The sequence below is a fragment of the Coenobita brevimanus genome, chromosome 97 (assembly GCF_032717465.1).
Source record: "Coenobita brevimanus isolate Jiangsu-jjx chromosome 97, ASM3271746v2, whole genome shotgun sequence".
Classification (NCBI taxonomy): domain Eukaryota; kingdom Metazoa; phylum Arthropoda; class Malacostraca; order Decapoda; family Coenobitidae; genus Coenobita; species Coenobita brevimanus.
Genome location: NC_137050.1, coordinates 32,385,223 through 32,408,986, shown reverse-complemented (window position 1 = coordinate 32,408,986; position 23,764 = coordinate 32,385,223). Strand labels below are relative to the sequence as shown.

General features: G+C 42.2%; 1 protein-coding gene across 1 annotated transcript in view; it reads right to left on the bottom strand.

Annotated features, from left to right (window-relative positions):
- The window catches only part of Sec31 (COPII coat complex component secretory 31), a 485,856-nt gene that overhangs the window by 188,713 nt on the left and 273,379 nt on the right, over nucleotides 1–23,764 (bottom strand). Inside the window, exons 13-14 of the mRNA XM_080283301.1 lie at nucleotides 6,096–6,267; nucleotides 1,278–1,525 (exon numbers count right to left, since the gene is read on the bottom strand). Coding sequence (XP_080139427.1) covers nucleotides 1,278–1,525; nucleotides 6,096–6,267 — 420 coding nt within the window. The remainder of the gene's footprint in view (nucleotides 1–1,277; nucleotides 1,526–6,095; nucleotides 6,268–23,764) is intronic.

The window sequence follows — 23,764 nt, the reverse complement described above, 5'->3', positions numbered from 1 at the left end:
TGCCAGTGCCTCACGTGCCCGTTTCCAATGTGCCAGAGCTCCTCTTACCATTTATGCAGATGATTTAGCCTGGTCAACAGACAACACTGCACCGTTTGCTGAGATTTTTACTGGGACACCAGGCTTGACTGTCCCAGCACCAGCCACTGCTTTTAGATTTATTCAGCTATTCATTACAAGAGATTTGCTGAAATATTTGGTAAATGAAACTATCCTGTATGCAGCACAATCCTTGCACGATGCTTCCAATCCAAGGAGGACTGAGTGGGATGAAGTGAATGTTAAAGAGATGGCAAACTCTGTGGGTATAACTATGTTGATGGAAGTTGTGAAAGCCCCAAAAGATGACAGTGTACTGGCAAACAGGTAAAAAGTGGCATGTGCCTGCTGTCAGTGTGTGCATGACTTCGAAGTGACATGCTGTAATTGCTAGGTATTTTCACACGTATAACAATAGAGCAATTACTGAAGACATTACTGACAGACTCATAAGCATTAGTACAGTAATGGAATACCTGACCAACAAATTCAAGATCTATATTCCCATGAAGCACCTGTCTCTAGATGAAGGCACAATGGCATGGAGGGGCCATTTAGCTTTCAAGGTTTATAATCCAAATAAACCTGATAAGTATGGAGCACAGCTGTACATCCTGGCTGAGTCAAAGATGGGTTATATATTTGATTTTGATGTGTATACAGGAACTGAGAAAATAACCACTGAAACAGTAATGGGTTTGGTTGCACCACTGAGAATACTGGTTATCATTTGTATATGGATAACCACTACAACCCAGTGGAACTTAATGAACAGCTCCTAGAACAAGGTGTGTACACCTGTGGTACTCTCAGATTGCAGTGTGGTGCATCCAAAGATCTCCTGCTAGAAGCAAAAAAGATCCTGCCAGCTGATACCACTATAAGCCGAAGGAAAGGCAATGTTTTCATAATCCTGTGGAAAGACGAGCAAGCTGTTTCAGTAATAACAACTCGCCATAATGCTGATATGCAAGAACTGCCAAGAAGACAGAAGTAAGGAACAGAGACAGAAGAACTTCACCATATCGGATCACTGTAAAAGACCCACAGCAATCCGTGACTACAATAATTATAATCATACGAAAGGAGTTGACCACTGACCAAATAGTGAAATACCATCACTTCATACGGAAATGCCAAAAGCGGACAAAGAAAATCATGTTCTATATTTTCCAAATGGTTATTCATAATGCTTATGTTCTGTATAAGTACTTTTCAACTGATGCAAAGAAACCGACATTCTTTGAGTTCCACAGACTATTCATTGATTCACTGATGAAATCTGAGTATACAGATTGGTCTGTCAGAAATGAAGTGATCCCACATGCTGCTGACACAGGTGAGCATGACAGCAGCACCAGTAGTGAAGTTGCAGCATCACCAGGGCCATTAGGTGTGAGGCGGTCACTCTTCTCTCTTGCACCACGAGATAAAGATTCATCACCTGACTCAGAAGAGGAGGTTAAGACAACACCTACTGGTCCTCCTGGGAAAAGACTTTGTATTGTTGATAAACCAGAATGTCTAAACAATAATCTGAACCATACTCGACTTAGCGAGAAGAAATATCTGAGGTGTCATGTCTGCTACATGTCTGGGAAAAGGAAAGACTCCAAGTATAAGTGCATGTCGTGCGAAGTGGCTTTGTGCGCTGCACCTTGCCACAGCTTATACCACTTCAAGAAGAAATACTGGGGGTGAAGCACTAATGCTTCCCCACCATCCCCTCCACCTACCATCTGCTGAGCATCTCCAGGAAGTGTATTTTACTGATGCGGGTCAAGGGGTTATACTGACGTTCAGCTCATGGTCTACAAACATCATTGGTTGGTAGGTCTATCTATCTATCTATTGCCAGACGCCTCAATCCCCTACTGGGTGGCCACAAACAAATCGCCTCCACGTCGCCCTGTCCCCCGCCATTTCACTGCCCTGCTCCCAACTCACATCCCCCTCTCTCATATACCTCTCCACCTCATCCCTCCATCTCATCCTCAGCCTCCCCCTCCCTCTCCCCCCTTCCACCTCACTCACATACACTCTCCTCATCAGTCTCTCACCCTCCAACATCTCCACATGGCCAAACCACCACGTGTGTTCCTCCTAACGCTTCCTATCACATCCACATCCACACCACAATGCTCCTTTATATCCTCATTTGTCAGCCTGTCTCTCCATGTGACTCCACAGGCTCCTCTTAAATAACTCATTTCCACTTCTCTCACTCTCGACTCGAGTCCTTCCAGCAACGTCCAAGCTTCACTTCCATATGTTAGAGTTGGTATCACAATACTGTCATGTAGCAACATTTTCACTTCCATGCTCACTTCCTTGTTTCCTATCACTGCTTTCAAGGAACCAGCAACCTTTCTTCCTTGCTGCACCCTTTCAAGCACTTCACTCTCCAAACTTCCATCCTTACTCATCACACTACCCAAGTACTTAAATGTAGTCACATTTTCCAATTCCTCACCATCCAACCTCACTGTACATTCACTGACTTCACCTCTCTCAAAGACCATCACTTTACTCTTCCCTACATTCACCTATAGATTCTGTTTCTTACAGACTCTCCCAAACTCATCCACCAAGCCTTGCAGCTCCCCTTCGTCTTCACTCAACAACACAGTATCATCTGCAAACAACAATACACGGAGTTTACAAACACTACCCTCTCTTACCAGGGCCACTCCAGCATCCACTGCCCTACCTTGTACCTCTTTTATTACCCCATCCATATACAGACTGAACAACCATGGAGACATGATACATCCTTGTTTCAACCCAACCTTCAAAGAGAAAAATTCACTCAGTTCACCATCCACACGCACTGCAGCCTCAGCACCATCATACATACTCTTCACAGCATTCAACAACTTCCCATCTACTCCATATATTCTTAATACTTTCCACAATCCTTGTCTATCCACCCTATCATATGCTTTCTCCAAATCCATGAAAGCTGCATACAACTTCTTTCCCTTCTATAGAAACTTTTCCACTAAAGATCTAAGAATGAATATCTGATCTACACAACCTCTTCCCTTCCTAAAGCCCCCCTGTTCTTCCCCAACTAATTCCTCTGTTCTTTCCCTAACTCTGTCAATAAGTATCCTACCATACACTTTTCCTATTACACTAGGAAGACAAATGATTACCACACACTTCTTTTTCCCCTTGCACTTACACTTGGTAGGTATTTATTGTATATAAATTATTCTTATTACATATGCATATATAGTATATATATCTTTTTGCTGTATGTACTGTGTTAGTAAAAGTTATGTTCATATTCTGACATGCTTAAATGCATATAATACTGTAGAAAAAACTTGTACGAACAGTTAGAGACTAAAATGAATGAAGTAGCACATAAAATATCATCAGAAATAAAATAATATACGAGCTGACAGTCCGATGATGGAGTGCGCCTGGCCTTCCTTACACCTTTTTTTTTGGGGGGGAGGGAGTTAGTAACAGTGATGTTGGTTGTTTGATCATTATTCATCATCATCATCATCATCATCATCATCATCCAGACCTCCTTTTCCACCCTAAGGCAGGGTGAGGAGTAGCAATGTCCAGACAGCCCAAATTTGCCCAGTTCAATGGGCCATGCTTCCATTCACTCAACATTCAAGCCCCCGGAATCCTGGCTCTATCGCATACGTCAAAAACATTCAGCACATTCTGTAGCTTCACATAAACGTATCCAACAGAGTAAAACCAGATTCTGTCACGTTAAAAAGGGGTGCCAAATCCCTGATCATGTGCTTCTCCTCACAATATTCATCCAGCCAGCTCAATCTCTTGTCAGTCCCCTAGTCTCACCAACTTCCAATTCCTCACACACTCATCCATCATATCCCTCCATCTTCTCCTTGGCCTACCTTGCCTCCTCCCTCCTTCAAACTTGCTCAGATATACTATTTTCACCACTCTATATTTATCTATTCTCTCCACATGACCATACCATCTCAGTACACTCTCTTCGATTTCTAGTGTCCACAGACTTCCTCCTTCCACATCTTTCACAAATCACATTATTTCATATGCTATCCACTCTCTGTAATCCACATACATTCCTCAGCAGTCCCATCTTCACTGTTCTCACTCTTGAATCACATTATTTCATATCCTATCCACTCTCTGTACTCCACATACATTCCTCAGTGGTCCCATCTTCACTGCTCTCACTGTTGACTTTTCATTTTCATGCCACACCATAGTCTCACATCCATTATTAAAAAACAAATATTGCTACAGAACAAACATTTGTGTACAAATGAAGATTAAAATTAATAACATAGCACAAAAAATAACATAAAAAATAAAGAGTATAAATATATATGTTAGTTGCCTACATTTTTTTATGTGTCATTGTACTCTCTCTCACAGTATTGGTAATGCTTATAAAGATATTCTCTTCAACCTTATATGACATGCCCTCATAGAAAAATCTATTGCAAACAATTTAAGACCAAACTGAATAATATAGAATGAATAATAAGGTCAGAAATAATAAAAGTGTATAAACATGGGCAAGTAACTATGTGTAGCCTGGCAATGCCTGGCTGATTCTTGGGTGGCACAGGCCAAGCACACCAGGTGGGCCAAAGCGTTCATAAATGAGGCTAAGGATGAAAATTTTCTGGCCTAGTATTCTGCCCAACTGACTAACACAGACTAGATAATGATGTAATAACAAAATATGTTCCAAGGCTGACATGCAAACACAATATGGGAACTAGAAAGAAACATGAAAAGTGACAACATACAAACACGGCAAAAGACCTTGCTGCTTCATGAGGATTCAGTTCCTGATCCAAAAGCTCAATAAAATGAGAACTTCATTAATTTGTTAAAATGCATATGCAACAAAGAAAAAAACAATAAACCATTCAAGTGCAAGGAATAGGTGAAACATGAGGAAGCAACGAAGATGCACCACGTGTGCTGCCCAGGGCCAAATACATAGGTTTAAAAACTGCTCAAAGATGTAAAAAGAACCGCAATTACTGATTCCAAAAGACTGACATACACAAAAGGGCTGGATGATTCAACAATGAAGCAGGGCTCAGGTTAAGCATAAAGTAGAAAAACGGATACTGTACATCGAAAGTGCTCCTGTACAAGATGCAGACTGAGTAGTCTGACAGAAGTTCACAACGGCTCCCTAACTATGAGTGCCAAAATAACATGAAGAGATACTCATTTCAAAAGGTAAACAAGACACTGACAAACTTGGGGACAGGTCATTTTGCCTTGTGAGAACTTATGACTGGAAACAAGATGAAATAGCTGTACACGTACCCTCCAAAACAAATCCTCCCATCACTGTTTCTAATGTCTAAGTAATGTGTCTTCCTATGGTGTTAAAAAAAGGTGGGACTGTAAGGTGAAAAAATACCATTTTTGCTGTACCAAAAATACCTTTTTCTATGACTGTGAATTAACTTTAAAACCAGGCTGTTCTGGCCACCTGAGAATTTTCAAACTCTACCTTCCTATACCCAGTCACCTTCTATGTCTGACTGCTTTCTCTGCTCACAAAGGAATGAAAGTACTAAACAGGCCAACAGAAAGTGGTTGGTACATGGCACCTGTGGTAATCATGAACATGGTTAATATATCAAAACCAATGGGAACCTGGTTTTTGGTTATTCTGTGGCATTATGGGGTGTTGTATCACCAAATGTGGAATCTATTCAGGTCTAAGATGTGATGGACTGTGAGAGATGACTCTTCCTTGGGTGGCTATGGTTCATATCCATTAACAGAAAAAAGACTTCTTGATACATCAAAAATGTAGATTGTACAGTACTGACTGGAATATAACAGCAAATGTACAACATGTACAAACAGGGATAACACACTTCAAACCATGAATGCAGGGGTACTAGTGCATATATCAGCTTGTATATCATATAAAGTATGTTTCACTTTATTAGTTAAATACTAGGCAGGAATGAATAAGTATATTTTTTATATAAAAACTACCTGATACAACCAAGAAATAAACTTCGGATATTTTTCTAAATGGATAACCACCCCACCTGCAAGGGTTGGGAACTGAGCATCGGAGGAGTATGTGAGAACTGCTGTGAGGGCCTCCTTCCAAGTCACAAGACTGCAGGTAGCTACAATAGAGGCCAAATCCCCCCGCACTATTGCTCCCACAAGTGCACCCACACCGCCCTCCACACCACGAAGTACTTTGTCACGTGTCTGGAAAAATCATGAAAACAATAAATGAATCACAAATAAAGTAAATGACGATCAGGAATAATGAAACTGGAAAATCAAATTCGTATAATCAAGCATTGGATACTGCAGTACAGTCAACCCCTGCTCTTCACGGGTTCGCATTCGCAGATTTTTAGGGGGAAATTGTTTCAAGATATTTCCTGCTTTTCCCAGAGCATAAGCTGTTCCTAGTGGTTCATAAGTAATATTCTTGCATGTTTTCTGTGAGAAATACTGTCCTATACAATTAAATTGTCAAGTTACCCTGTATAGGTATGTGCTGTTCAGCACAAGGCAAACTCTCGTTGTCATTACTGCATGGTGAGTAAAGTACATTGTGCCCAGAAAGGCTTGTCTATCATCCTGTACTGTCTTGTTAGGAAGTACTGATGTGCCATACAATGCATTTACAGGTGTTATGGTGGGTCTGTAGGTAACAGTAATAATTAAAACACTGAAATCAGTAACTTCTCTGGTAGGTTTGAGCTATTTGTGAAATTCAACATTCATGGGGTGTGCTGGTGTATAACCCCCATGAACAGGGGGACCTGACTGTTATCTAAAACTATGGGAAAATACAAGACCTTCTGGCAGCCTATATGTTATTTTGCTTTAATGATCATCAAAACTCTGACACCCTATTTTTTGAATGATCTCGCAGTGATTGTCTAATATCACTACATCTCTTATGCACCAACTTATCATAAACAATGCACTAAATGGGAAGTAAGTCCATCTTATGCAGTGTTTGTGATAGGTGGGTACAAGAGAGACGTATAATGCTGACTTCATGTGTGCGGTGTGGTGGGGAGTGCATGTGGAAACTGTCAAGTGCGAAAGGACTGAACTTGCTGGTGAGTCTCTTGAGTGTGTGGAAGAGTTTTGTTATTTGGGAGACATGTTATGTGCTGGAGGTAGGGCTCTATGGCTAGAGCAAGGAGTGGTTGGAAGAAGTTCTGGTAACTGTTGCCTCTCCTGACTAGTGATGCAAAAAAAAAAAAAAAAAAAAAAAAAAAAAAAAAAAATATTTTTTGCAAAAAAAAATATGTAGAAAAAAACTTTTTTTTTTTTTTTTTTTTTTTTTTTTAAATAGGCAAAAATATTTCTTTTAAAGGTTATTACAGGAATTTACAGCAATATAAGAGTTCCTTAAGCCAATCTAGCTTATGTGTAATAGAACCATCTGAACTACTGATATACTTAACTGCACATGATGCGACCAAATTATATTTTGATATCCTGTTTAACCCGCCCAATCCCGACGTTTTCTGAGCTTTGGTCCGCCCCAGTCCCGGCTTTTTTGGACCATTTTTTTTTTTTTGCACAAACATTCGCTTTTGGTCAGAAACCAAGGAAAATCACAAAGAAAGGTGTCCCTTGGATCCAGAAATGGCTTACCTGGAGCACGTAAGTTTGACAGGTACTGCCATGCTCTATGAGTAGTCTTTTCGCCGTACGTTTTCTATGGTGGCACGGGTACTCTGAACTGATGCAGTATACGTTTATTATCATGTATTCATATGTTGGAAATATGTATACCAGAAGTATATTGGGTTTTATACAGAAAAAAATGAGAAATAAAGTATGTACCATTGTGCGACCCTAGCAAAATCGGTTGATTATGTCACCGATGGATAACAAACATCGTTATTTCATCAGCTATTGTATTTTTTCATGTTCCATATTACTTCCACAATAACATCATACCATTTTCAACTTTACATAATTGTTTGTACATATTTTGAGGCATTGTGACAAGCATTAGCATAAAAGTAGAGCTTATTTACCAAGTGAGATCATTTTATTTCATGCTTTTTTCAGCTCAGATTCTATTTTTTCACCTTTTAGATTACTTATAATATATAACCCACTTACATGTTATACAATTAGTTTTATAGATGTACTTGCTTCACGAAAAGAATTAGCATAAGAATAGCGCTTATTTACCAAGTGACAGATCCTATTTTTTCACCTTTTTGATTACTTATAACATATTACCCATTTACATGTTAGACAATTGCTTTTACAGAAGTACATGCTTTATGAAAAGAATTAGCATAGAAGTAGCGCTAATTTATGTAGGTAAATCATGTCATGTCATTATTTTTTCACCTCTGAATTTATTTTCTCCCCCTTTATAGTACTTCTCACATTACATTCTGGCCTTTTCCATGTTAGACATTTGCTTTCACAGTAGTACATGATTTACAGTAAGCCTTCTCCTAATATATATATACTGTATATACAGAGAGAGAGAGAGAGAGAGAGAGAGTGAGGTGGGATGGTGGTACACTGGGAGACAGCTTATCCCATAATTGGTGGCTAAATTTAGAGCCCTTGGGGAATTTCCCACTCCTCTTACACCGTGAACAGAATTACTGACTATATGTTCTATGACTTTCAACTTAGACTATTTTTCAACTTACTAACTTTACAGTAACTATACCTTTCATGCTTTTTTCAACTCAGATTCTATTTTTTCACCTTTGTGATTACTTAAACATATAACCCATTTACATGTTAGACAATTGCTTTTACAGATGTACATGCTTTATGAAAAGAATTTGCATAGAAGTAGCGCTAATTTACGTAGGTAAATCATGTCATGTCATTATTTTTTCACCTCTGAATTTATTTTCTCCCCCTTTATAGTACTTCTCACATTACATTCTGGCCTTTTCCATGTTAGACATTTGCTTTCACAGTAGTACACGATTTACAGTAAGCCTTATCCTAATATATATATATATATATACATAGAGAGAGAGAGAGAGAGAGAGTGTTGCCTCCCCCACACCACTCTCGCTTTCACGAATCTGTCTGCGCTCTCCCGCCCCAACACTTTCACTTTCTGCTGCTCTAACCATCCCCACACCACTACTTCCTGCCACAGAACACATAGAAGGAACATACCTGTGGAACAGTCGCGATGTGACGTCTGTCCCAGTCCCACGTGGTGATATCTTTTCCTTCCCCAGCCAGGAAAATACGCCACCATGTGCAGCTTCCTCGTCCTCGTCCTCATCTGATGGTATGTGTTGCTGCCTAGATGCAGCACGTGGTGCAGGCTGGCCGTCCCCTGCCCTCCTATATGTTATATATTTGACCTTCCTTGGGGAAGGGACTTCCTCATCACTGCTGCTGGTAACCTCCTCGGGCTGCATGTAATCAACATCGAGGGTGTCGTCGTCCAGTGGGGAATCACTATCCCTTGTAAAGGTATCCAGGGCGACTTGTATCTCCTCGTCTGACAGCCCACGATGCGCCATGTCTGACCTGGGTGACTGCTGACAGGTAAGTGGAGGATCACAGGGTCAGGTGGGGTTAATCTGGGTCTAGGGGATTATCCGCCTGGCGGTGAGTAGGTGAGGCTTGCGTTGGCGGGCGAAACAAAAATCAGGTGCGAATTTTGAAAAATGTGAAAAGTATGCAACTTGCAATGTTGCCGCGTTAATTCACGTCGCCGGGACATGAGTGCACATCATGTGCGGATGTTAATTCACGTCGCCGGGACGGCGCGGGTTAATAATATACAAGTTATGCAACAGGCTTCTACATACTGTTATTTCTTTTTCCCTAATCAAAGATATAAAAAAAAAAAAAAAAAAAAAAAAAAAAAAAAAAAAAAAATATATATCAATATTGTAAAGTGTAAACATTTACTGACGTAAATCTTGTTTACTTCTGTTGTACTTCTGTACAGATTGAACAACCACGGAGACATGACATATCCCTGTTTCAACTCAACCTTCAAATAGAAAAATTCACTCAGTTCACTATGAACATGAACTGCAGCCCTAGCACCCTCATACATACTCTTCACAGCATTCAACAACTTCCCATCTACTCCATATATTCTAAATACTTTCCACAATCCTTGTCTATCCACCCTGTCATATGCTTTCTCCAAATTCATGAAGGCTGCATACAACTTCTTTTCCTTCTCTAGAAACTTTTCCACTAAAGATCTAAGGATGAATATCTGATCTACACAACCTCTTCCCTTCCTAAAACCTCCTTGTTCTTCTCCAACTAATTCCTCTGATATCTCCCTAACTCTATCAGTAAGTATTCTACCATACACCTTTCCTATTACACTATGAAAACAAATGCCCCTATGATTACCACACACTTCTTTTTCCCCTTTTCCTTTGTACAAGGGAATAATCATACCTGACTTCCAATCCTCTGGGACTCTACCTTCCTCCCAGGCCAATCTGCACATCTTCCACATCCATGCTACTACTTTCACATCCATGCTACTACCATCTCTCCCCCATGCTTCAGCATTTCACCACAAACTCCATCAATTCCTGGGGCTTTCCCCACTTTGACTTTCTTCAAGGCTTGGTGGATGAGCCTGGGAGAGTGTGTAAGAAACGGAATCTAAAGGTGAATGTAGGAAAGAGTAAAGTGATGGTCTTTGAGAGAGGTGAAGTCAGTGAATGTACAGTGAGGTTGGATGGTGAGGAATTGGAAAATGTGAGTACATTTAAGTACTTGAGTAGTGTGATGAGTAAGGATGGAGGTTTGGAAGGTGAAGTGCTTGAAAGGGGTACAGCAGGGAAGAAAGGTTCCTGGTTCTTTGAAAGCAGTGATAGGAAACAGGGAAGTGAGCATGGAAGTGAAAACGTTACTACATGACAGTATTGTGATACCAACTCTAATGTATGGAAGTGAAGCTTGGACGCTGCTGGAAGGACACAAGTCAAGAGTGAGAGCAGTGGAAATGAGTTACTCGTATTTAAGATGAGCCTGTGGAGTCACACGGAGAGACAGGCTGACGAATGAGGATATAAAGGAGCGTTGTGGTGTGGATGTGGATGTGATAGGAAGCGTTATGAGGAACACACTGAGGTGGTTTGGCCATGTGGAGAGGATGGAGGGTGAAAGACTGAAGAAAGTGTATGTGAGTGAGGTGGAGGGGGGAAGAGGGTGGGGGAGGCCGAGGATGAGATGGAGGGATGGGGTGGAGAGGTATATGAGAGGGGGGTGTGAGTTGGGAGCAAGGCAGTGAAACGGCGGGGGACAGGGGGACTTGGAGGCGATTTGTTTATGGCCACCCCGAACGGGACTGAGGCGTCTGGCAATAGATAGATAGATAGATAGACTTTCTTCAATGCTTCCACAACTTCCATCCTACTGATTCCTTCCTGTCTTCTCACCTCCCTCCTTCTCCTAGCCATTCCTCAGCCACTTATACTCGCATTACTTTCATTCCCTATGTTCAACAATTCCTTAAAGTTTTCTCTCCATCTGCTCACTTTTTCTCCCTTCTCCACTAGTAATGTACCATTTTTATCTTTCACTCCCCAACTAACTTCACTGCCACCCTGTCTACTGCTCTTTACCTCTTTCCAGAACATTCTTACATTCCCTCCACTTTGCACTCAGATTCCTTCCAAATTCCTCATCCACTCTCTTCTTACTCTTTCTTACTAATCTTTTCACCTCTTTCTTCCTTTCTACATATAACTCTCTCTTCCATCTCTCAACTTCTTCCACGCCCCTATTTCTCATCCATTCATTACTGGATATATGCTTTCTTCTTTTGTGCCACAGCCTGTCTCACCTCTTCATTCATTTGACTAATGTCTGACCCCCAAAATATGAACTTCTGGCATAGAAAATGGTATAAGAATAAGCAAATATTCGTACCTGGAAATTAGGAAAAAAACAATAAAAACCAAAAAAACATAAAAAACACATTTTTTTTGTTTAAAAAACATGAACAAAAAAAAAAATTTTTTTTTGCATCACTACTCCTGACAGAGAGGGCTCTCCCTCCATGATAAGGGATCTTTGTATACTCCATGTGTTGAGAGTGTAATGCATATGGTATTGGGACCTGGGCAGTAAAGAGAGAGGATAGTCGCAGGCTCAAACGTATAGAAATGACAATGATTAGTTGGATGTGCAGTGTGCCCCTGAATGCGAGGCCTGGGGTGGCTACGTTTACAATGGAAGAGTTTAGACAGTGTTTCTTAACCTTTTCCGACCTCAGCACCCCCTGCAGTAAGGCTGCACAGTCCAGCACCCCTTACGTCTGGTTACTAGGACTACAATTGCTACACTGCTACAAGGATAAGGTAAACTGAAATACATTCTCCAAAAATATAACATCAACGATGCCAATACTAAGCAAAACCAATATATGTCGCATTTTCCAGCACCCCCTAAAATTGACTTCAGCACCCCCAGGGGGGCTAGCACCCCAAGTTAAGAAATGCTGGAAGGATGGGACTGGAATGTATTTATGTTGTGATGAGGAAAGGTAGACTGAGGCAGTCTGGGCATGTGGAGAGGATGAGGGATGATAACTGGGTGCAGAAAAAGATAAGTTTTAAAGTTAGGGGTAGTGTTGGGGTGAGGTATCATTCACTGAGCATGACCTCAGGGATAAGTGATTGAATAAGCAGGCTGCTAAAAATCAAGCAGCATGGAGTGCCGCCATTAGGTGACCAAGGCCGATGTATGCATGTTTGAGCCTTTAAAAACAAAATAAAAAACAAAACGACTGGCCAGTTTTCAACAATCTATGAGGAGAAACATTAGTATCAGCACAGAGCCCACCGACCAAAGTATTATTGTAAGAAAGCTTTGTTTACCCAATATGGAGTAGGCTGTAGCATCAGCCAAGCCAGGTGGTACTCCAAAAGAAGATGGGAATGATGGTGATAGGGAGGGCTGGAGATCCTGTTTCAGTAGCCATCAAGATATCCTGACCATTACCCTTTGCCGACCTTTTTCAATGTGTCACTTATGTAGAGAATAGGCCAGCACACTCTCCCAAAACTTTTCTCTATCTTATGCACTGCTCTACATGTGCTTTACATACCACACAATGTGGAGTAGACTGTAGCACCAGTCAAGCAGGGCAGTACTCCCGAGGTGGATGGAAAGCTGATGACAGGGAGTGCTGGAGCTCTCGTTTCATCAGCCCTCAGGACTAGTTCCTGACCATCCCCCTTTGCTGAACTTTTTCAGTGTCTCAGTTACACAGAGAGTAGGCCAGCATGCTCTCCAGTACAAATTTCTCTAACTATCTACACCAAACTACATGCACAGTACACACTACACTTCCTATTCAAAATTCATTTAAAATGGCGTCTCTTCACCAAGCCTCGGAGTCCCCAGGGGGGGTGACCATAAATGCCCCCACCTTCCGCCCCTCTCCCGGTGACGACTCGAGGTGCCTGGAACCACTGTCTGACTCTCTTCTTCTTCATTTCTGCAACATTCGCGGCCTTTCCTCTAACTTTCGCTCTGTTGAGCACCACCTCTCCTCCTCTAAACCTCACCTTCTTTTTCTAACGGAGACTCAGCTGTCTGAGGCAACTGACAGCAAACCCTTTTCTGTATCATCCTACTTTCTCTATACTCATTTCAAAGTCAAAGGTGGCTGTTGTGTATATATACGCAACGACTTATCTTGCTCTCGTGTTCCTGAACTCGATTCTTCTGAATTCTCTGCACTCTGGCTTCGGCTTTCCTGTCATTCTCTGACTAAATATATCTGTGCTGTTTACTTATCCCCTAATTCTACTGACTATCAAAAATTCTTCGACTATCTTACTTCTACGATGGAACACATTCTATCCATTTCTCCTTTCTCTGAAATCTCCATTCTAGGAGATTTCAATCCTCACCACCACCTTTGGCTCTCCTCTCCTTTCACGGATCCACCTGGTGAACAAGCCTACATCTTTTCTATCCTTAATGACCTAGACCAGCTTGTATAGCACCTTACCCGTATCCCTGACCGCCTTGGAGAGAGCCCAACATACTTGACCTCTTCCTCACAACTAATCCTTCTGCTTACTCTGTTAATCTTTTCTCTCCGTTGGGCTCCTCCGATCACAACCTTATTACCTTAACCTGTCCTATCACTCCGGTATGGCCTGTGGACCCTCCAAGGAAACGTCGTCTGTGGCATTTTGGAGCCGCGGACTGGGAGGCCCTCAAGCAGTACTTCTTTGATTTTCCCTGGAATGATTATTGCTTCCATGTCCGGGAACCATCTGAGTGTGCCTTGCGCATTACGGAGGTTATTCTCTCGGGCATGGAAACATACATTCCTTTCTCATATCCTTTGACTAACGCAAGAAAGCCTTGGTTTAATCACGCTTGTTCTAATGCTGTCTGCAACAAGGAGAGGGCCTACAAAAGGTACCGGAGCCAACCCACCCCTGAATCACATCATCTTTACGTTTCTGCCCGGAATCGTGCTAAGTCTGTTCTTCACTCTACTAAAAATAATTTCATCCATACTAAATGCTCTCAACTCTCCAACTCGAATTCTTCCCGCTCCTTCTGGCACCTTCCCAAAAATCTTTCTAACAACTTTACCTCATCATCCTTCCATCCTCTTTTCTACTCTGATGGTTCTGTAGCTATTTCTTCTACTGATAAAGCAGATCTCTTCGCACAGACTTTCTCCTCCAATTCCACCTTAGACGATTCCGGAGCTGTTCCTCCATCTCTTCCCCCCTCTGACTTCCTCATGGCTGACATTAAAATTTCTTCAGTTGATGTATTTTCTGCCATTACTGGCCTCAGTACTAACAAGGCATTTGGGCCTGATGGGGTCCCTCCTGTTGTTCTCAAGAACTGTGCTTCTGTGCTTACACCCTGCCTAGGCAAACTCTTTCGCCTTTGTCTGTCAACTTGTACCTTTCCTTCTTGCTGGAAGTTTGCTCTCATTCAGCCAGTCCCAAAGAAGGGTGACCACTCCCAACCCTCCAACTATCGTCCAATTGCTTTAACGTCCTGTATTTCAAAAGTTTTCGAGTCATTTCTCAATAGAAAAATTTTAATGCATCTTTCCTATCACAACCTTCTTTCCGATCGTCAGTACGGGTTCGGTCAGGGACGCTCCACTGGCGATCTTCTCACCTACCTTTCAGACTCCTGGTCATCCTCCTTTCGGGACTTTGGCGAAAGCTTTGCCACTGCACTTGACATCTCAAAGGCTTTCGATCGAGTCTGGCATAAATCTTTAACTTCCAAACTGCCCTCCTACGGTTTCTATCCTTCTATCTGTGCCTACATCGCTAGCTTCCTTTCTGGTCGTTCTATAGCCGCTGTTGTAGACGGCCATCGTTCTTCTCCTAGATCTATCAACAGTGGTGTTCCTCAGGGTTCTGTCCTATCACTTACTCTCTTCCTTTTATTCATCAATGATCTTCTAAGCTGTACATCTAACCCTAACCACTCATACGCTGATGACTCCACCCTTTCACCTTTCCATTCGGTTCCCGCAACGCCCATCTCAACAGTTACTTCAACAAACAAGGGATGAGGCTATGGCACACCTAATGTCTGACTTGGCTCGTATCTCTGACTGGGGTAAAAATAATATGGTTGGTTTTAATGCATCTAAGACTCAGTTCTTACACCTATCAACCCGACAAAATCTTCCACAGGTATACCCACTGTTTAATAATATTCAGCTTAATCCTGCATCATCCTTGAACATGCTTGGGGTTTCATTTACTCGGGACTTATCTTGGAAAGATCATATTACATCTCTTGTAAAATCTGCTTCCAAGAGATTGGGTGTGCTAAGCCGACTACGCTCTTTCTTTACCCCTGCACAATTGTTGACTCTATACAGGGGTTTTATCCGCCCCTGTGTGGAGTACAACTCTCATGTGTGGGGAGGCTCCCCACATACAGCTCTTCTCAATAGGGTGGAGTCAAAGGCTTTTCGTCTCATTAACTCTCCTTCTCTTACTGACTCCCTTCAACCTCTGTCTCTTCACCGCAATTGTTGCATCTTTATCTCTTTTCTATCGCTACTTTAATGGTCACTGCTCCTCTGAACTGTCTGTTTGCATTCCTCCACCTCTACAACGGGCGCGTAGCACCCGTCTGGGAAAAACTCTCATCACTTTTCTGTCCAACTCTCTAATGCAAGAGTTAACCGTTACTCCCAGCCTTTCATTTATGCAACAGGTCAGCTCTGGAACTGTCTCCCTCTGTCTGTATTTCCTGCTGCCTATGATCTCCAGTCTTTCAAACGCAGTGTGTCCAGGCATCTCAAAATGATCGGATCTTGAATTTGGCTCTCTATTGTATTTTGTTTTTCTCTTGGAGGGAACTGTTACTGCGGGCTCATGGCCTTTGGTTCCTTCTTCCTTGCATTTAAAAAAAAAAAAAAAAAAAAAAAAAAAAAAAAAAACTCAGTACATCACAGGGGTTTATGCCAACAAAAGGGCATGCGGCCAGAAAACTTTGCCCCCTCTACCTAGTAACTGACCTGAAGGGAGGTCTGGAGTAGACTCCGCCAGAACAGCTTTGGGACCGGGATGGGATGGGGCTCAGATCTGTGTCAGAGGATACAGGGCATTGCAGTTCCCAGGCTGTTGCTTCTGCCCACTAAAGAGGGGCCTAAATCTTGGGGTAGCACCCCATGAGGCTGCCCGATCAGTGGGTGTTTAATGGTGGGGTAGTTGCAGTGCCAAAGCATGCTTGCAGGGTGTTCGTGTAGCTGTCCTGGCTGGGTGTCCCGAGGCCACTGAAACACCCAATGGCCATGGCTTGTAGAATATGGCTCCCTGGTCCTATGTCTGGACTTGGGACTGTGTGGGTGGGCAGGCCTGAGGCCTATGGTCTGTCTCCTCTTTTATTTACCTGACTTCTGACAAAAATGTAAACCAAAAGAATTAAAACATGCCTGAGGAAATCAAATCACTGAAGGGGATGAGAGTGGCATCATCAAATGTGGGTAATTTGAAGGGCAGAGCATAGGAAGTGACAGAGACTCTGAACAGGAGGCAAGTGGATGTGCTGCCTACAAGTCAGCATACATACAGTCCTTTCCAGCAGGGGACTGTATGTATAAGCTATTTTAGCAAGGACATGTAGCAGGATATGGTGGTGTGAATGTGCTGGTTGTGGAAAAAAATAGGTGGAAAGTCACGAATGTAATAAGTGTAAATGAAAGGATTATAGTAGTGAAAAAACTGTTTGAGAAACTCATGATTTCAGTTATACTGGCTTGGATGATGATGAATAAGATTCCATGATGACTTGATATAATAAGGTTTATAGTATGGAGGATTATAAGATTGTAGTCCAGGGTGGGGATTTAATTGGTCATGTAAGTGAAGCAGCTTGGGGATACAAAGGGGTAAATGGGGGATGAGCACATGTTATCAGGACTGCAGAAGGGGAAAGGATACTCGAATTTGGGGAGGCAACGAACATGACTGTGCGTAATACGTATTTTATGAAAAGAAAGAGTAGGCCGATTACATATGAGAATGGGGGTAACAGTACTAAGATTAAATATTTCCTGGTCAGGGGGGCTGATAAGAGGTTTGTGAAGGATGATAAAGTTGTATGGGGCAATAAGTGTGTGCAGCAACACAGATTATGGTGGATATGTGACATAAGGTGGTAAAGAAGAGGACCTATGCACCTAGGAGGAAAATACGAAAGCTGAAAAACCACACAGTATGGGATGCCTTCTATGGTAAGAAAAGAAGTGTCATACCTGAACAGGGAGCTACTGACAGAAGTGTTAATGAGAGAGCTCTCAAGAATAATCTCTTGAGAGTTACTGATTCAGTGTGTAGATGGACATGGAGCTCTCCATGACATAAGATAACAAGATGGTGGGATGAGGTTGTAGAAGCCATAGTTGAGGAGAAAAAAAAGATTTTTCCAGGAATGGAAAATGGGTGGTAGCAGAGAGGAATACTTGGCTGCCTAGCACAGGGCTAGAGACTTTTACTGGATAACCTAAACTGTGCTGAAAGGATGAATGTGATATTTAAAGTGACAAATCAGATGAAGAGGGAAAACAGGGATATCACAGGTGAGCAGTATGTGAAGACTAATGAAGGAAAGGTAATGGTGGACAGTGAGGATATTAAAGATGCCTGAAGAGAGCAATGTAACTGGCTGTTGAATGAGAAGATGAGAGGAAGAATATGGTATTTAGGGTGACAAATCAGATGAAGAGGGAAAACTGGGATATCACAGGTGAGAGGGAAAACAAGGATATCACAGGTGAGAGGGAAAACAAGGATATCACAGGTGGGCAGTGTGTAATGAATAATGAAGGAAAGGAAGTGGTGGACAGTGAGGATATTATAGGTACCTGAAGAGAGCACTGAAACTGGCTGCTAAATGAGGAACTTGGCTGGAACAGAGAAGGTTTGGCCATTGGCCTTTGATTGATGCTGCTATTAAGTGTTAGGCAATAGGCCAGATGCAGTTTGGTAAAGCAGCAGGTGTGTCTGGGTTGACTGCTGAAATGCTGAAGGCTTTGTGAGATATAAATACGATTTTATATGAGTGTGTTGTCCCAGAAGTGGTAGGTGGGGGTGCTCACCATCCACTCACTTGATGTAGTGCTGCTCTCAGGTGTCTTCCCTTTCCTCTCTTCCTTTCTTCTTTTCCACATTCCCATTCTGTCTTTATCTCCTTCGTTCTTTCCTCCTCCTCCTCCTCCCTAGGGGTGACTTTACACTCCCTCTTTTGTCTTTCTTTCCTCTTTCTTCTGCCTACGGGTGACTCTACACTGAGTGACAAGCCAAATGTTTTCCGGTACACCAGGAAACAATTTACTACACTGGGCGGGAACCACATACCGGTAACCAAATTATGACACTTGGTGGTTTATAGGTAATTACAATGCTCCAGTAGGATTGAATCTATCCAGGTTTATATCCAAGAGGTGGTTGGGGTTTGTTGCTCACGTGATGCCCCTTAGGGATGACTAAAGCTGGCCACTCTCATCTTAAATGTCAGGACCAACTTGCCTAGCCACAAGCTCCTATGCTCTCCATGGGGCAACACAGAATTGGATGATAGATGGATGGATGGATGGATGGATGTGTTGTCCCATATGACTGGCTGAAGACTGTGACTGTAAATGTGTACAAGGGGAAGGGGGAAGCCCTGGAGAGAGGAAATTATGGAGGCACAAAACTTTTGGACCAGATAATGAAGGAAGGGAGAGCATCCTAGATGATAAGGGAAAGAATGAATACTGATAAGATGCAGTTTGCATCTACGCCAAGCACAGGGACCACTGATGACATATTCACTGTATGAAAGCTTCATGAAAAACATAGGAAGAAAAAAAGGGAGTACTCATAGTACTTTGTTTTGTTGATCTGCAGAAGGTCTTTGCCAGAGTCCCTAAGGAGGTGGTGAACAAGGGCAATGAGAAATCATGGGACTGAGGAACGGCTGATTAGAGTGATTATGGCTCTGTATGTGGGCACTGACAACCAAGTGAGAGTGAATGGAGATTTGAGTGATGAAATTTCCATGAATGCTGGCATGCATCAGGGGTCAGTCTTGAGTCCCCTATTGTTTATCATGGTACTTGAACCTCTTACATGACTTCAGAAATGGACTCCCATGAGAGATGTTGTTGTATATCGATGATTTGGTGTTGACTGCAAAGAATAAAATGGAAGCAGAGAAAAGATTCAAGATATGGTGCGATGGAATGAAGCACAAGGGTTTCAGAGTATATGCGAATAAAACAAAAGTGATGATATCTGGGGCTGGTGGCAGTAGTCAAAGCAGAGGAAAAGTGGCCATGTGAGGTTTGCTACAAGGGTGTGGGAAGCAACTCTATTTTGTGCAGTATTTGTAATAAGTAACTGCATAAGAGATGTTGTGGTATTACAGTTAGACTGCGATAATGCTGATTTCATGGGTGTGCTGCATTGCGGAGAGCATGTACAGTTGGCCTAAGAAGTGACGGCAGAGTATCCAGAAGATTTCAGTCAGCAATAATGCACATACTCTTCCTTTTATCTTTACAAGGTGGTAGTAGTAGTAGTAGTAGTAGTTGTTCCCTAGGCAGTCTGGCCAAACAGCCCCGAGTCCCTTAGGAAGGCCATGGCCGAGACCGAACTTTCCCACAGAGCTCTCGAAGAGTGTATGTTGTGTTGTTGGTGTAGGTGATTGTGTGCAATGCAGTCTCCCATAATGTGCTTAATAGAATGGGGTGCTGTGTTGCATCCTGGACAGGCATCAGCGACGGAGTCATCCAGCCTCTTCTGGTAGCTTAAGAGGGCTGTATGGTGCCCACATCTCAGCCTGGCCAGGTGGACCCTGTCCTCACGAGGGAGATAGGATTCAGAAGGGTGGATGTCAGGAGGCCGTGCATGCAGCTGTGTGCTGTCTTTAAGTGACTGACAACACACAGCTGCAACAAGGTGAAATCTATTATGTATAACTGTTACAGAAAACAGTAAGAAAATGCTAGAGTACAGGTATATTTTGAAACTGTAGGATGCAGTTCGTTAGTTACGTTAATAGGAAGTCCTAAACAGACATTGAAATTTCATAACTATCACTCAGGGACAGTCAGGAATAATTTGCGTTGTTCAAATCTAGTATGGTAATATGTAATAATTTTTTTAGTAGCGTAAAACTAAAAAGAATAAAGCTTCAATAAACATTTAAAATGAGTTATTATTATTTAAAAAATAACTTTCGTCACAGCACCAGGGGATAATCTGAAGTAAATTATTTCCGCTTCAGTTCTCTCCATCGATGATGACAGGAAGAGGGAAACCGAAGTAAGTTAGTAGGCTATTTTAACCCCTTAACCGCGGGGTGTCACTTTCGTGATGCTTGGGAGCAAGGGATCATACCGCGGGGTGTCGCCATTGTGATTCTGTGTTATTTTGAATTCGCCCAGGTTTTCAAGTGGTGGCTTGTATCATCTATCAGTACTGCCAATGTCCAACACTAGTCAGCACTCCTAATCTCATCTGTACTCCCATCCATTGTTGACAATTTAGCCATTTCTCCCCGTTCTTGACTCCCCTCCCTACCTCCCCTCCATTAACCTATCCTCTCGCCTGCCCGGCCATGCTACGCTAAGTAAATCTTCCCTGGAATTTTCCACTGATTTCATCCATTGAAATAAGCCCTATGCCCTATTCTTATACCAAATAATATATACAAAAAAAAAATAAGGTAAGTGATAGTGCCATACACATGGAATTGGCTAATTATCACCTGACAACACCTCACGTGCACTCGTTTGCTAATTTTCACTGTTTATTTCCCCTTGAAATATGCCGTATAATCTATTCTCGTAATAAAAATATATATAAGAAAGGAAGGGAGAACCCTAAGTGATATTTACATTCACCTGGAACTACCTAATTTATTATGAATTGTCTAGATTTCCTGCCAATCATTTCATAGAGTACAGGTAGGCCCTTAATTCATGCGAGGGTTACGTTCCCAGACCCTTCGCGTGTGGTAAATTCACGTATATGTTCTGCCCTTCTGTGCACATAATTACGCACGTCTACTAAGTATATTACATCAGAATAATACTGTTTATACACTAAATACACCTCATAAACTAGCATAAAGTATGAAAAACAACATAAATGTAAGAAATTTAACACTGAAACCTGACAAGCACAGGAGTAGGTGGAGACACTTCAGCAGTCTGGTGCACAAACCCTCACTGCCTCCCATATGCTACATTCTGCCTTCTTCATTGTCCAAACAGTTGACTCATTCACCCCAAACATACGGTTCCGAGCCAGTTCACAGACGTAGGTGGAAACACTTTAGCACAGTCTGGTGCACTAGCCCTCACTGACTCACGTATGCTACGTTCTGTCTTTTTTATTGTAAGAACAGTTGACTCACCCCAAACACACAGTTCAGAGACAATTCACCATGAAGTCATTTCACCATCAAAACATGGACGATTCCCTGTCATTCTATAAATACTGTATACTTATTATTGATTAATTAATACTTTAATAACTAATTTTCAGGAGGATTTTATAACTCATATAAGTAAAAAATAGTGTACTGTATTTGCTAAATAAACTGATATGTAAAAAAATGACGGGGAATCGTCCTGACGGAGAAATGTCACCGACATTCCTCCCTTAAGTTTGTCCAACACTTTAACTTTCTCTGTCAGCAACATCACTTCATGAGTCCGTTTTGGTGTGTTACCACATGCATCACTAGCACTATGCTTAGGCTCCATGTTGGTAGACAGGGCAAGCAATCACTGGAAGGCAGAAAAATAAGCCACAAATAACGATTCGCGAGTTGCGCATGGTTCGACTGTCGGATTCAAACTGACTGTATGGTGCGTGGTAGACCTCCCCCCCCCCCACACACACACACACATAGATGTATGCACACAAGCAGCAGGTAGGCATTTTTATATTTTATTTATTTCTCTTGTATATTAAAATTATTTATTTGAATACTATAATTTTATGTTTTAATTATTGTACGAAAAATTTGTGGATAACCAGAATCGCGTGAAAAAAGTTCGCGTGAATTAAGGGCTTACCTGTATATATTAGCAGCTGTCACCACGCCGACATTGGCAGCATTGCACTCCCCCTAGGCGGCTAGGCCACCACACTGTATTCAGTTTACTGTCGTCTTTCAAAGTGAAACCACGTCGGATTCGCGCCTGTCCAATTCCGTCGCTTTTTAGCCCCATGCAAAGGGCCCTGTGACCTCTACCCCCTACTAAACTTCGTGTGGAAAGGGGTAAAGGGCTAAGTGACTGCTGTGGAATGTCAACTGGCTAATTTGTCAATGAAAATGATAGACAGTGACTACGATCTTTCTGGTGAGTAAAACAGTGCAAGTGGAAATGTAAATAATGTGTAAATAATGCGGACAGTAAACAGCAAGTGAAAGCAATGAATGTAAATATAACTGAACAGTGGAAAATAGTTTTATAAGTTACTGCAAGTGACAGTGCATAACACAGTGTAAATAAAATAGAAATGTCTATCTATCTATCTATTGCCAGACGCCTCAATCCCATTTGGGGTGGCCACAAACAAATCGCCTCCAAGTTGCCCTGTCCCCCACCATTTCACTGCCCTGCTCCCAACTCACACCCCCCTCTCTCATATACCTCTCCACCCCATCCCTCCATCTCATCCTCGGCCTCCCCATCCCTCTTCCCCCCTCCACCTCACTCACATACACTCTCTTCGTCAGTCTTTCACCCTCCATCCTCTCCACATGGCCAAACCACCTCAGTGTGTTCCTCATAACGTTTCCTATCACATCCACATCCACACCACAACGCTCCTTTATATCCTCATTCGTCAGCCTGTCTCTCCATGTGACTCCACAGGCTCCTCTTAAATAACTCATTTCCACTGCTCTCACTCTTGACTTGTGTCCTTCCAACAACGTCCAAGCTTCACTTCCATACGTTAGAGTTAGTATCACAATACTGTCATGTAGTAACGTTTTCACTTCCATGCTCACTTCCGTTTCCTATCACTGCTTTCAAAGAACCAGCAACCTTTCTTCCCTGCTGTAACCTTTCAAGCATTTCACCCTCCAAACCTCCATCCTAACTCATCACACTACCCAAGTACTTAAACGTACTCACATTTTCCAATTCCTCACCATCCAACCTCGCTGTACATTCACTGACTTCACCTCTCTCAAAGACCATCACTTTACTCTTCCCTACATTCAC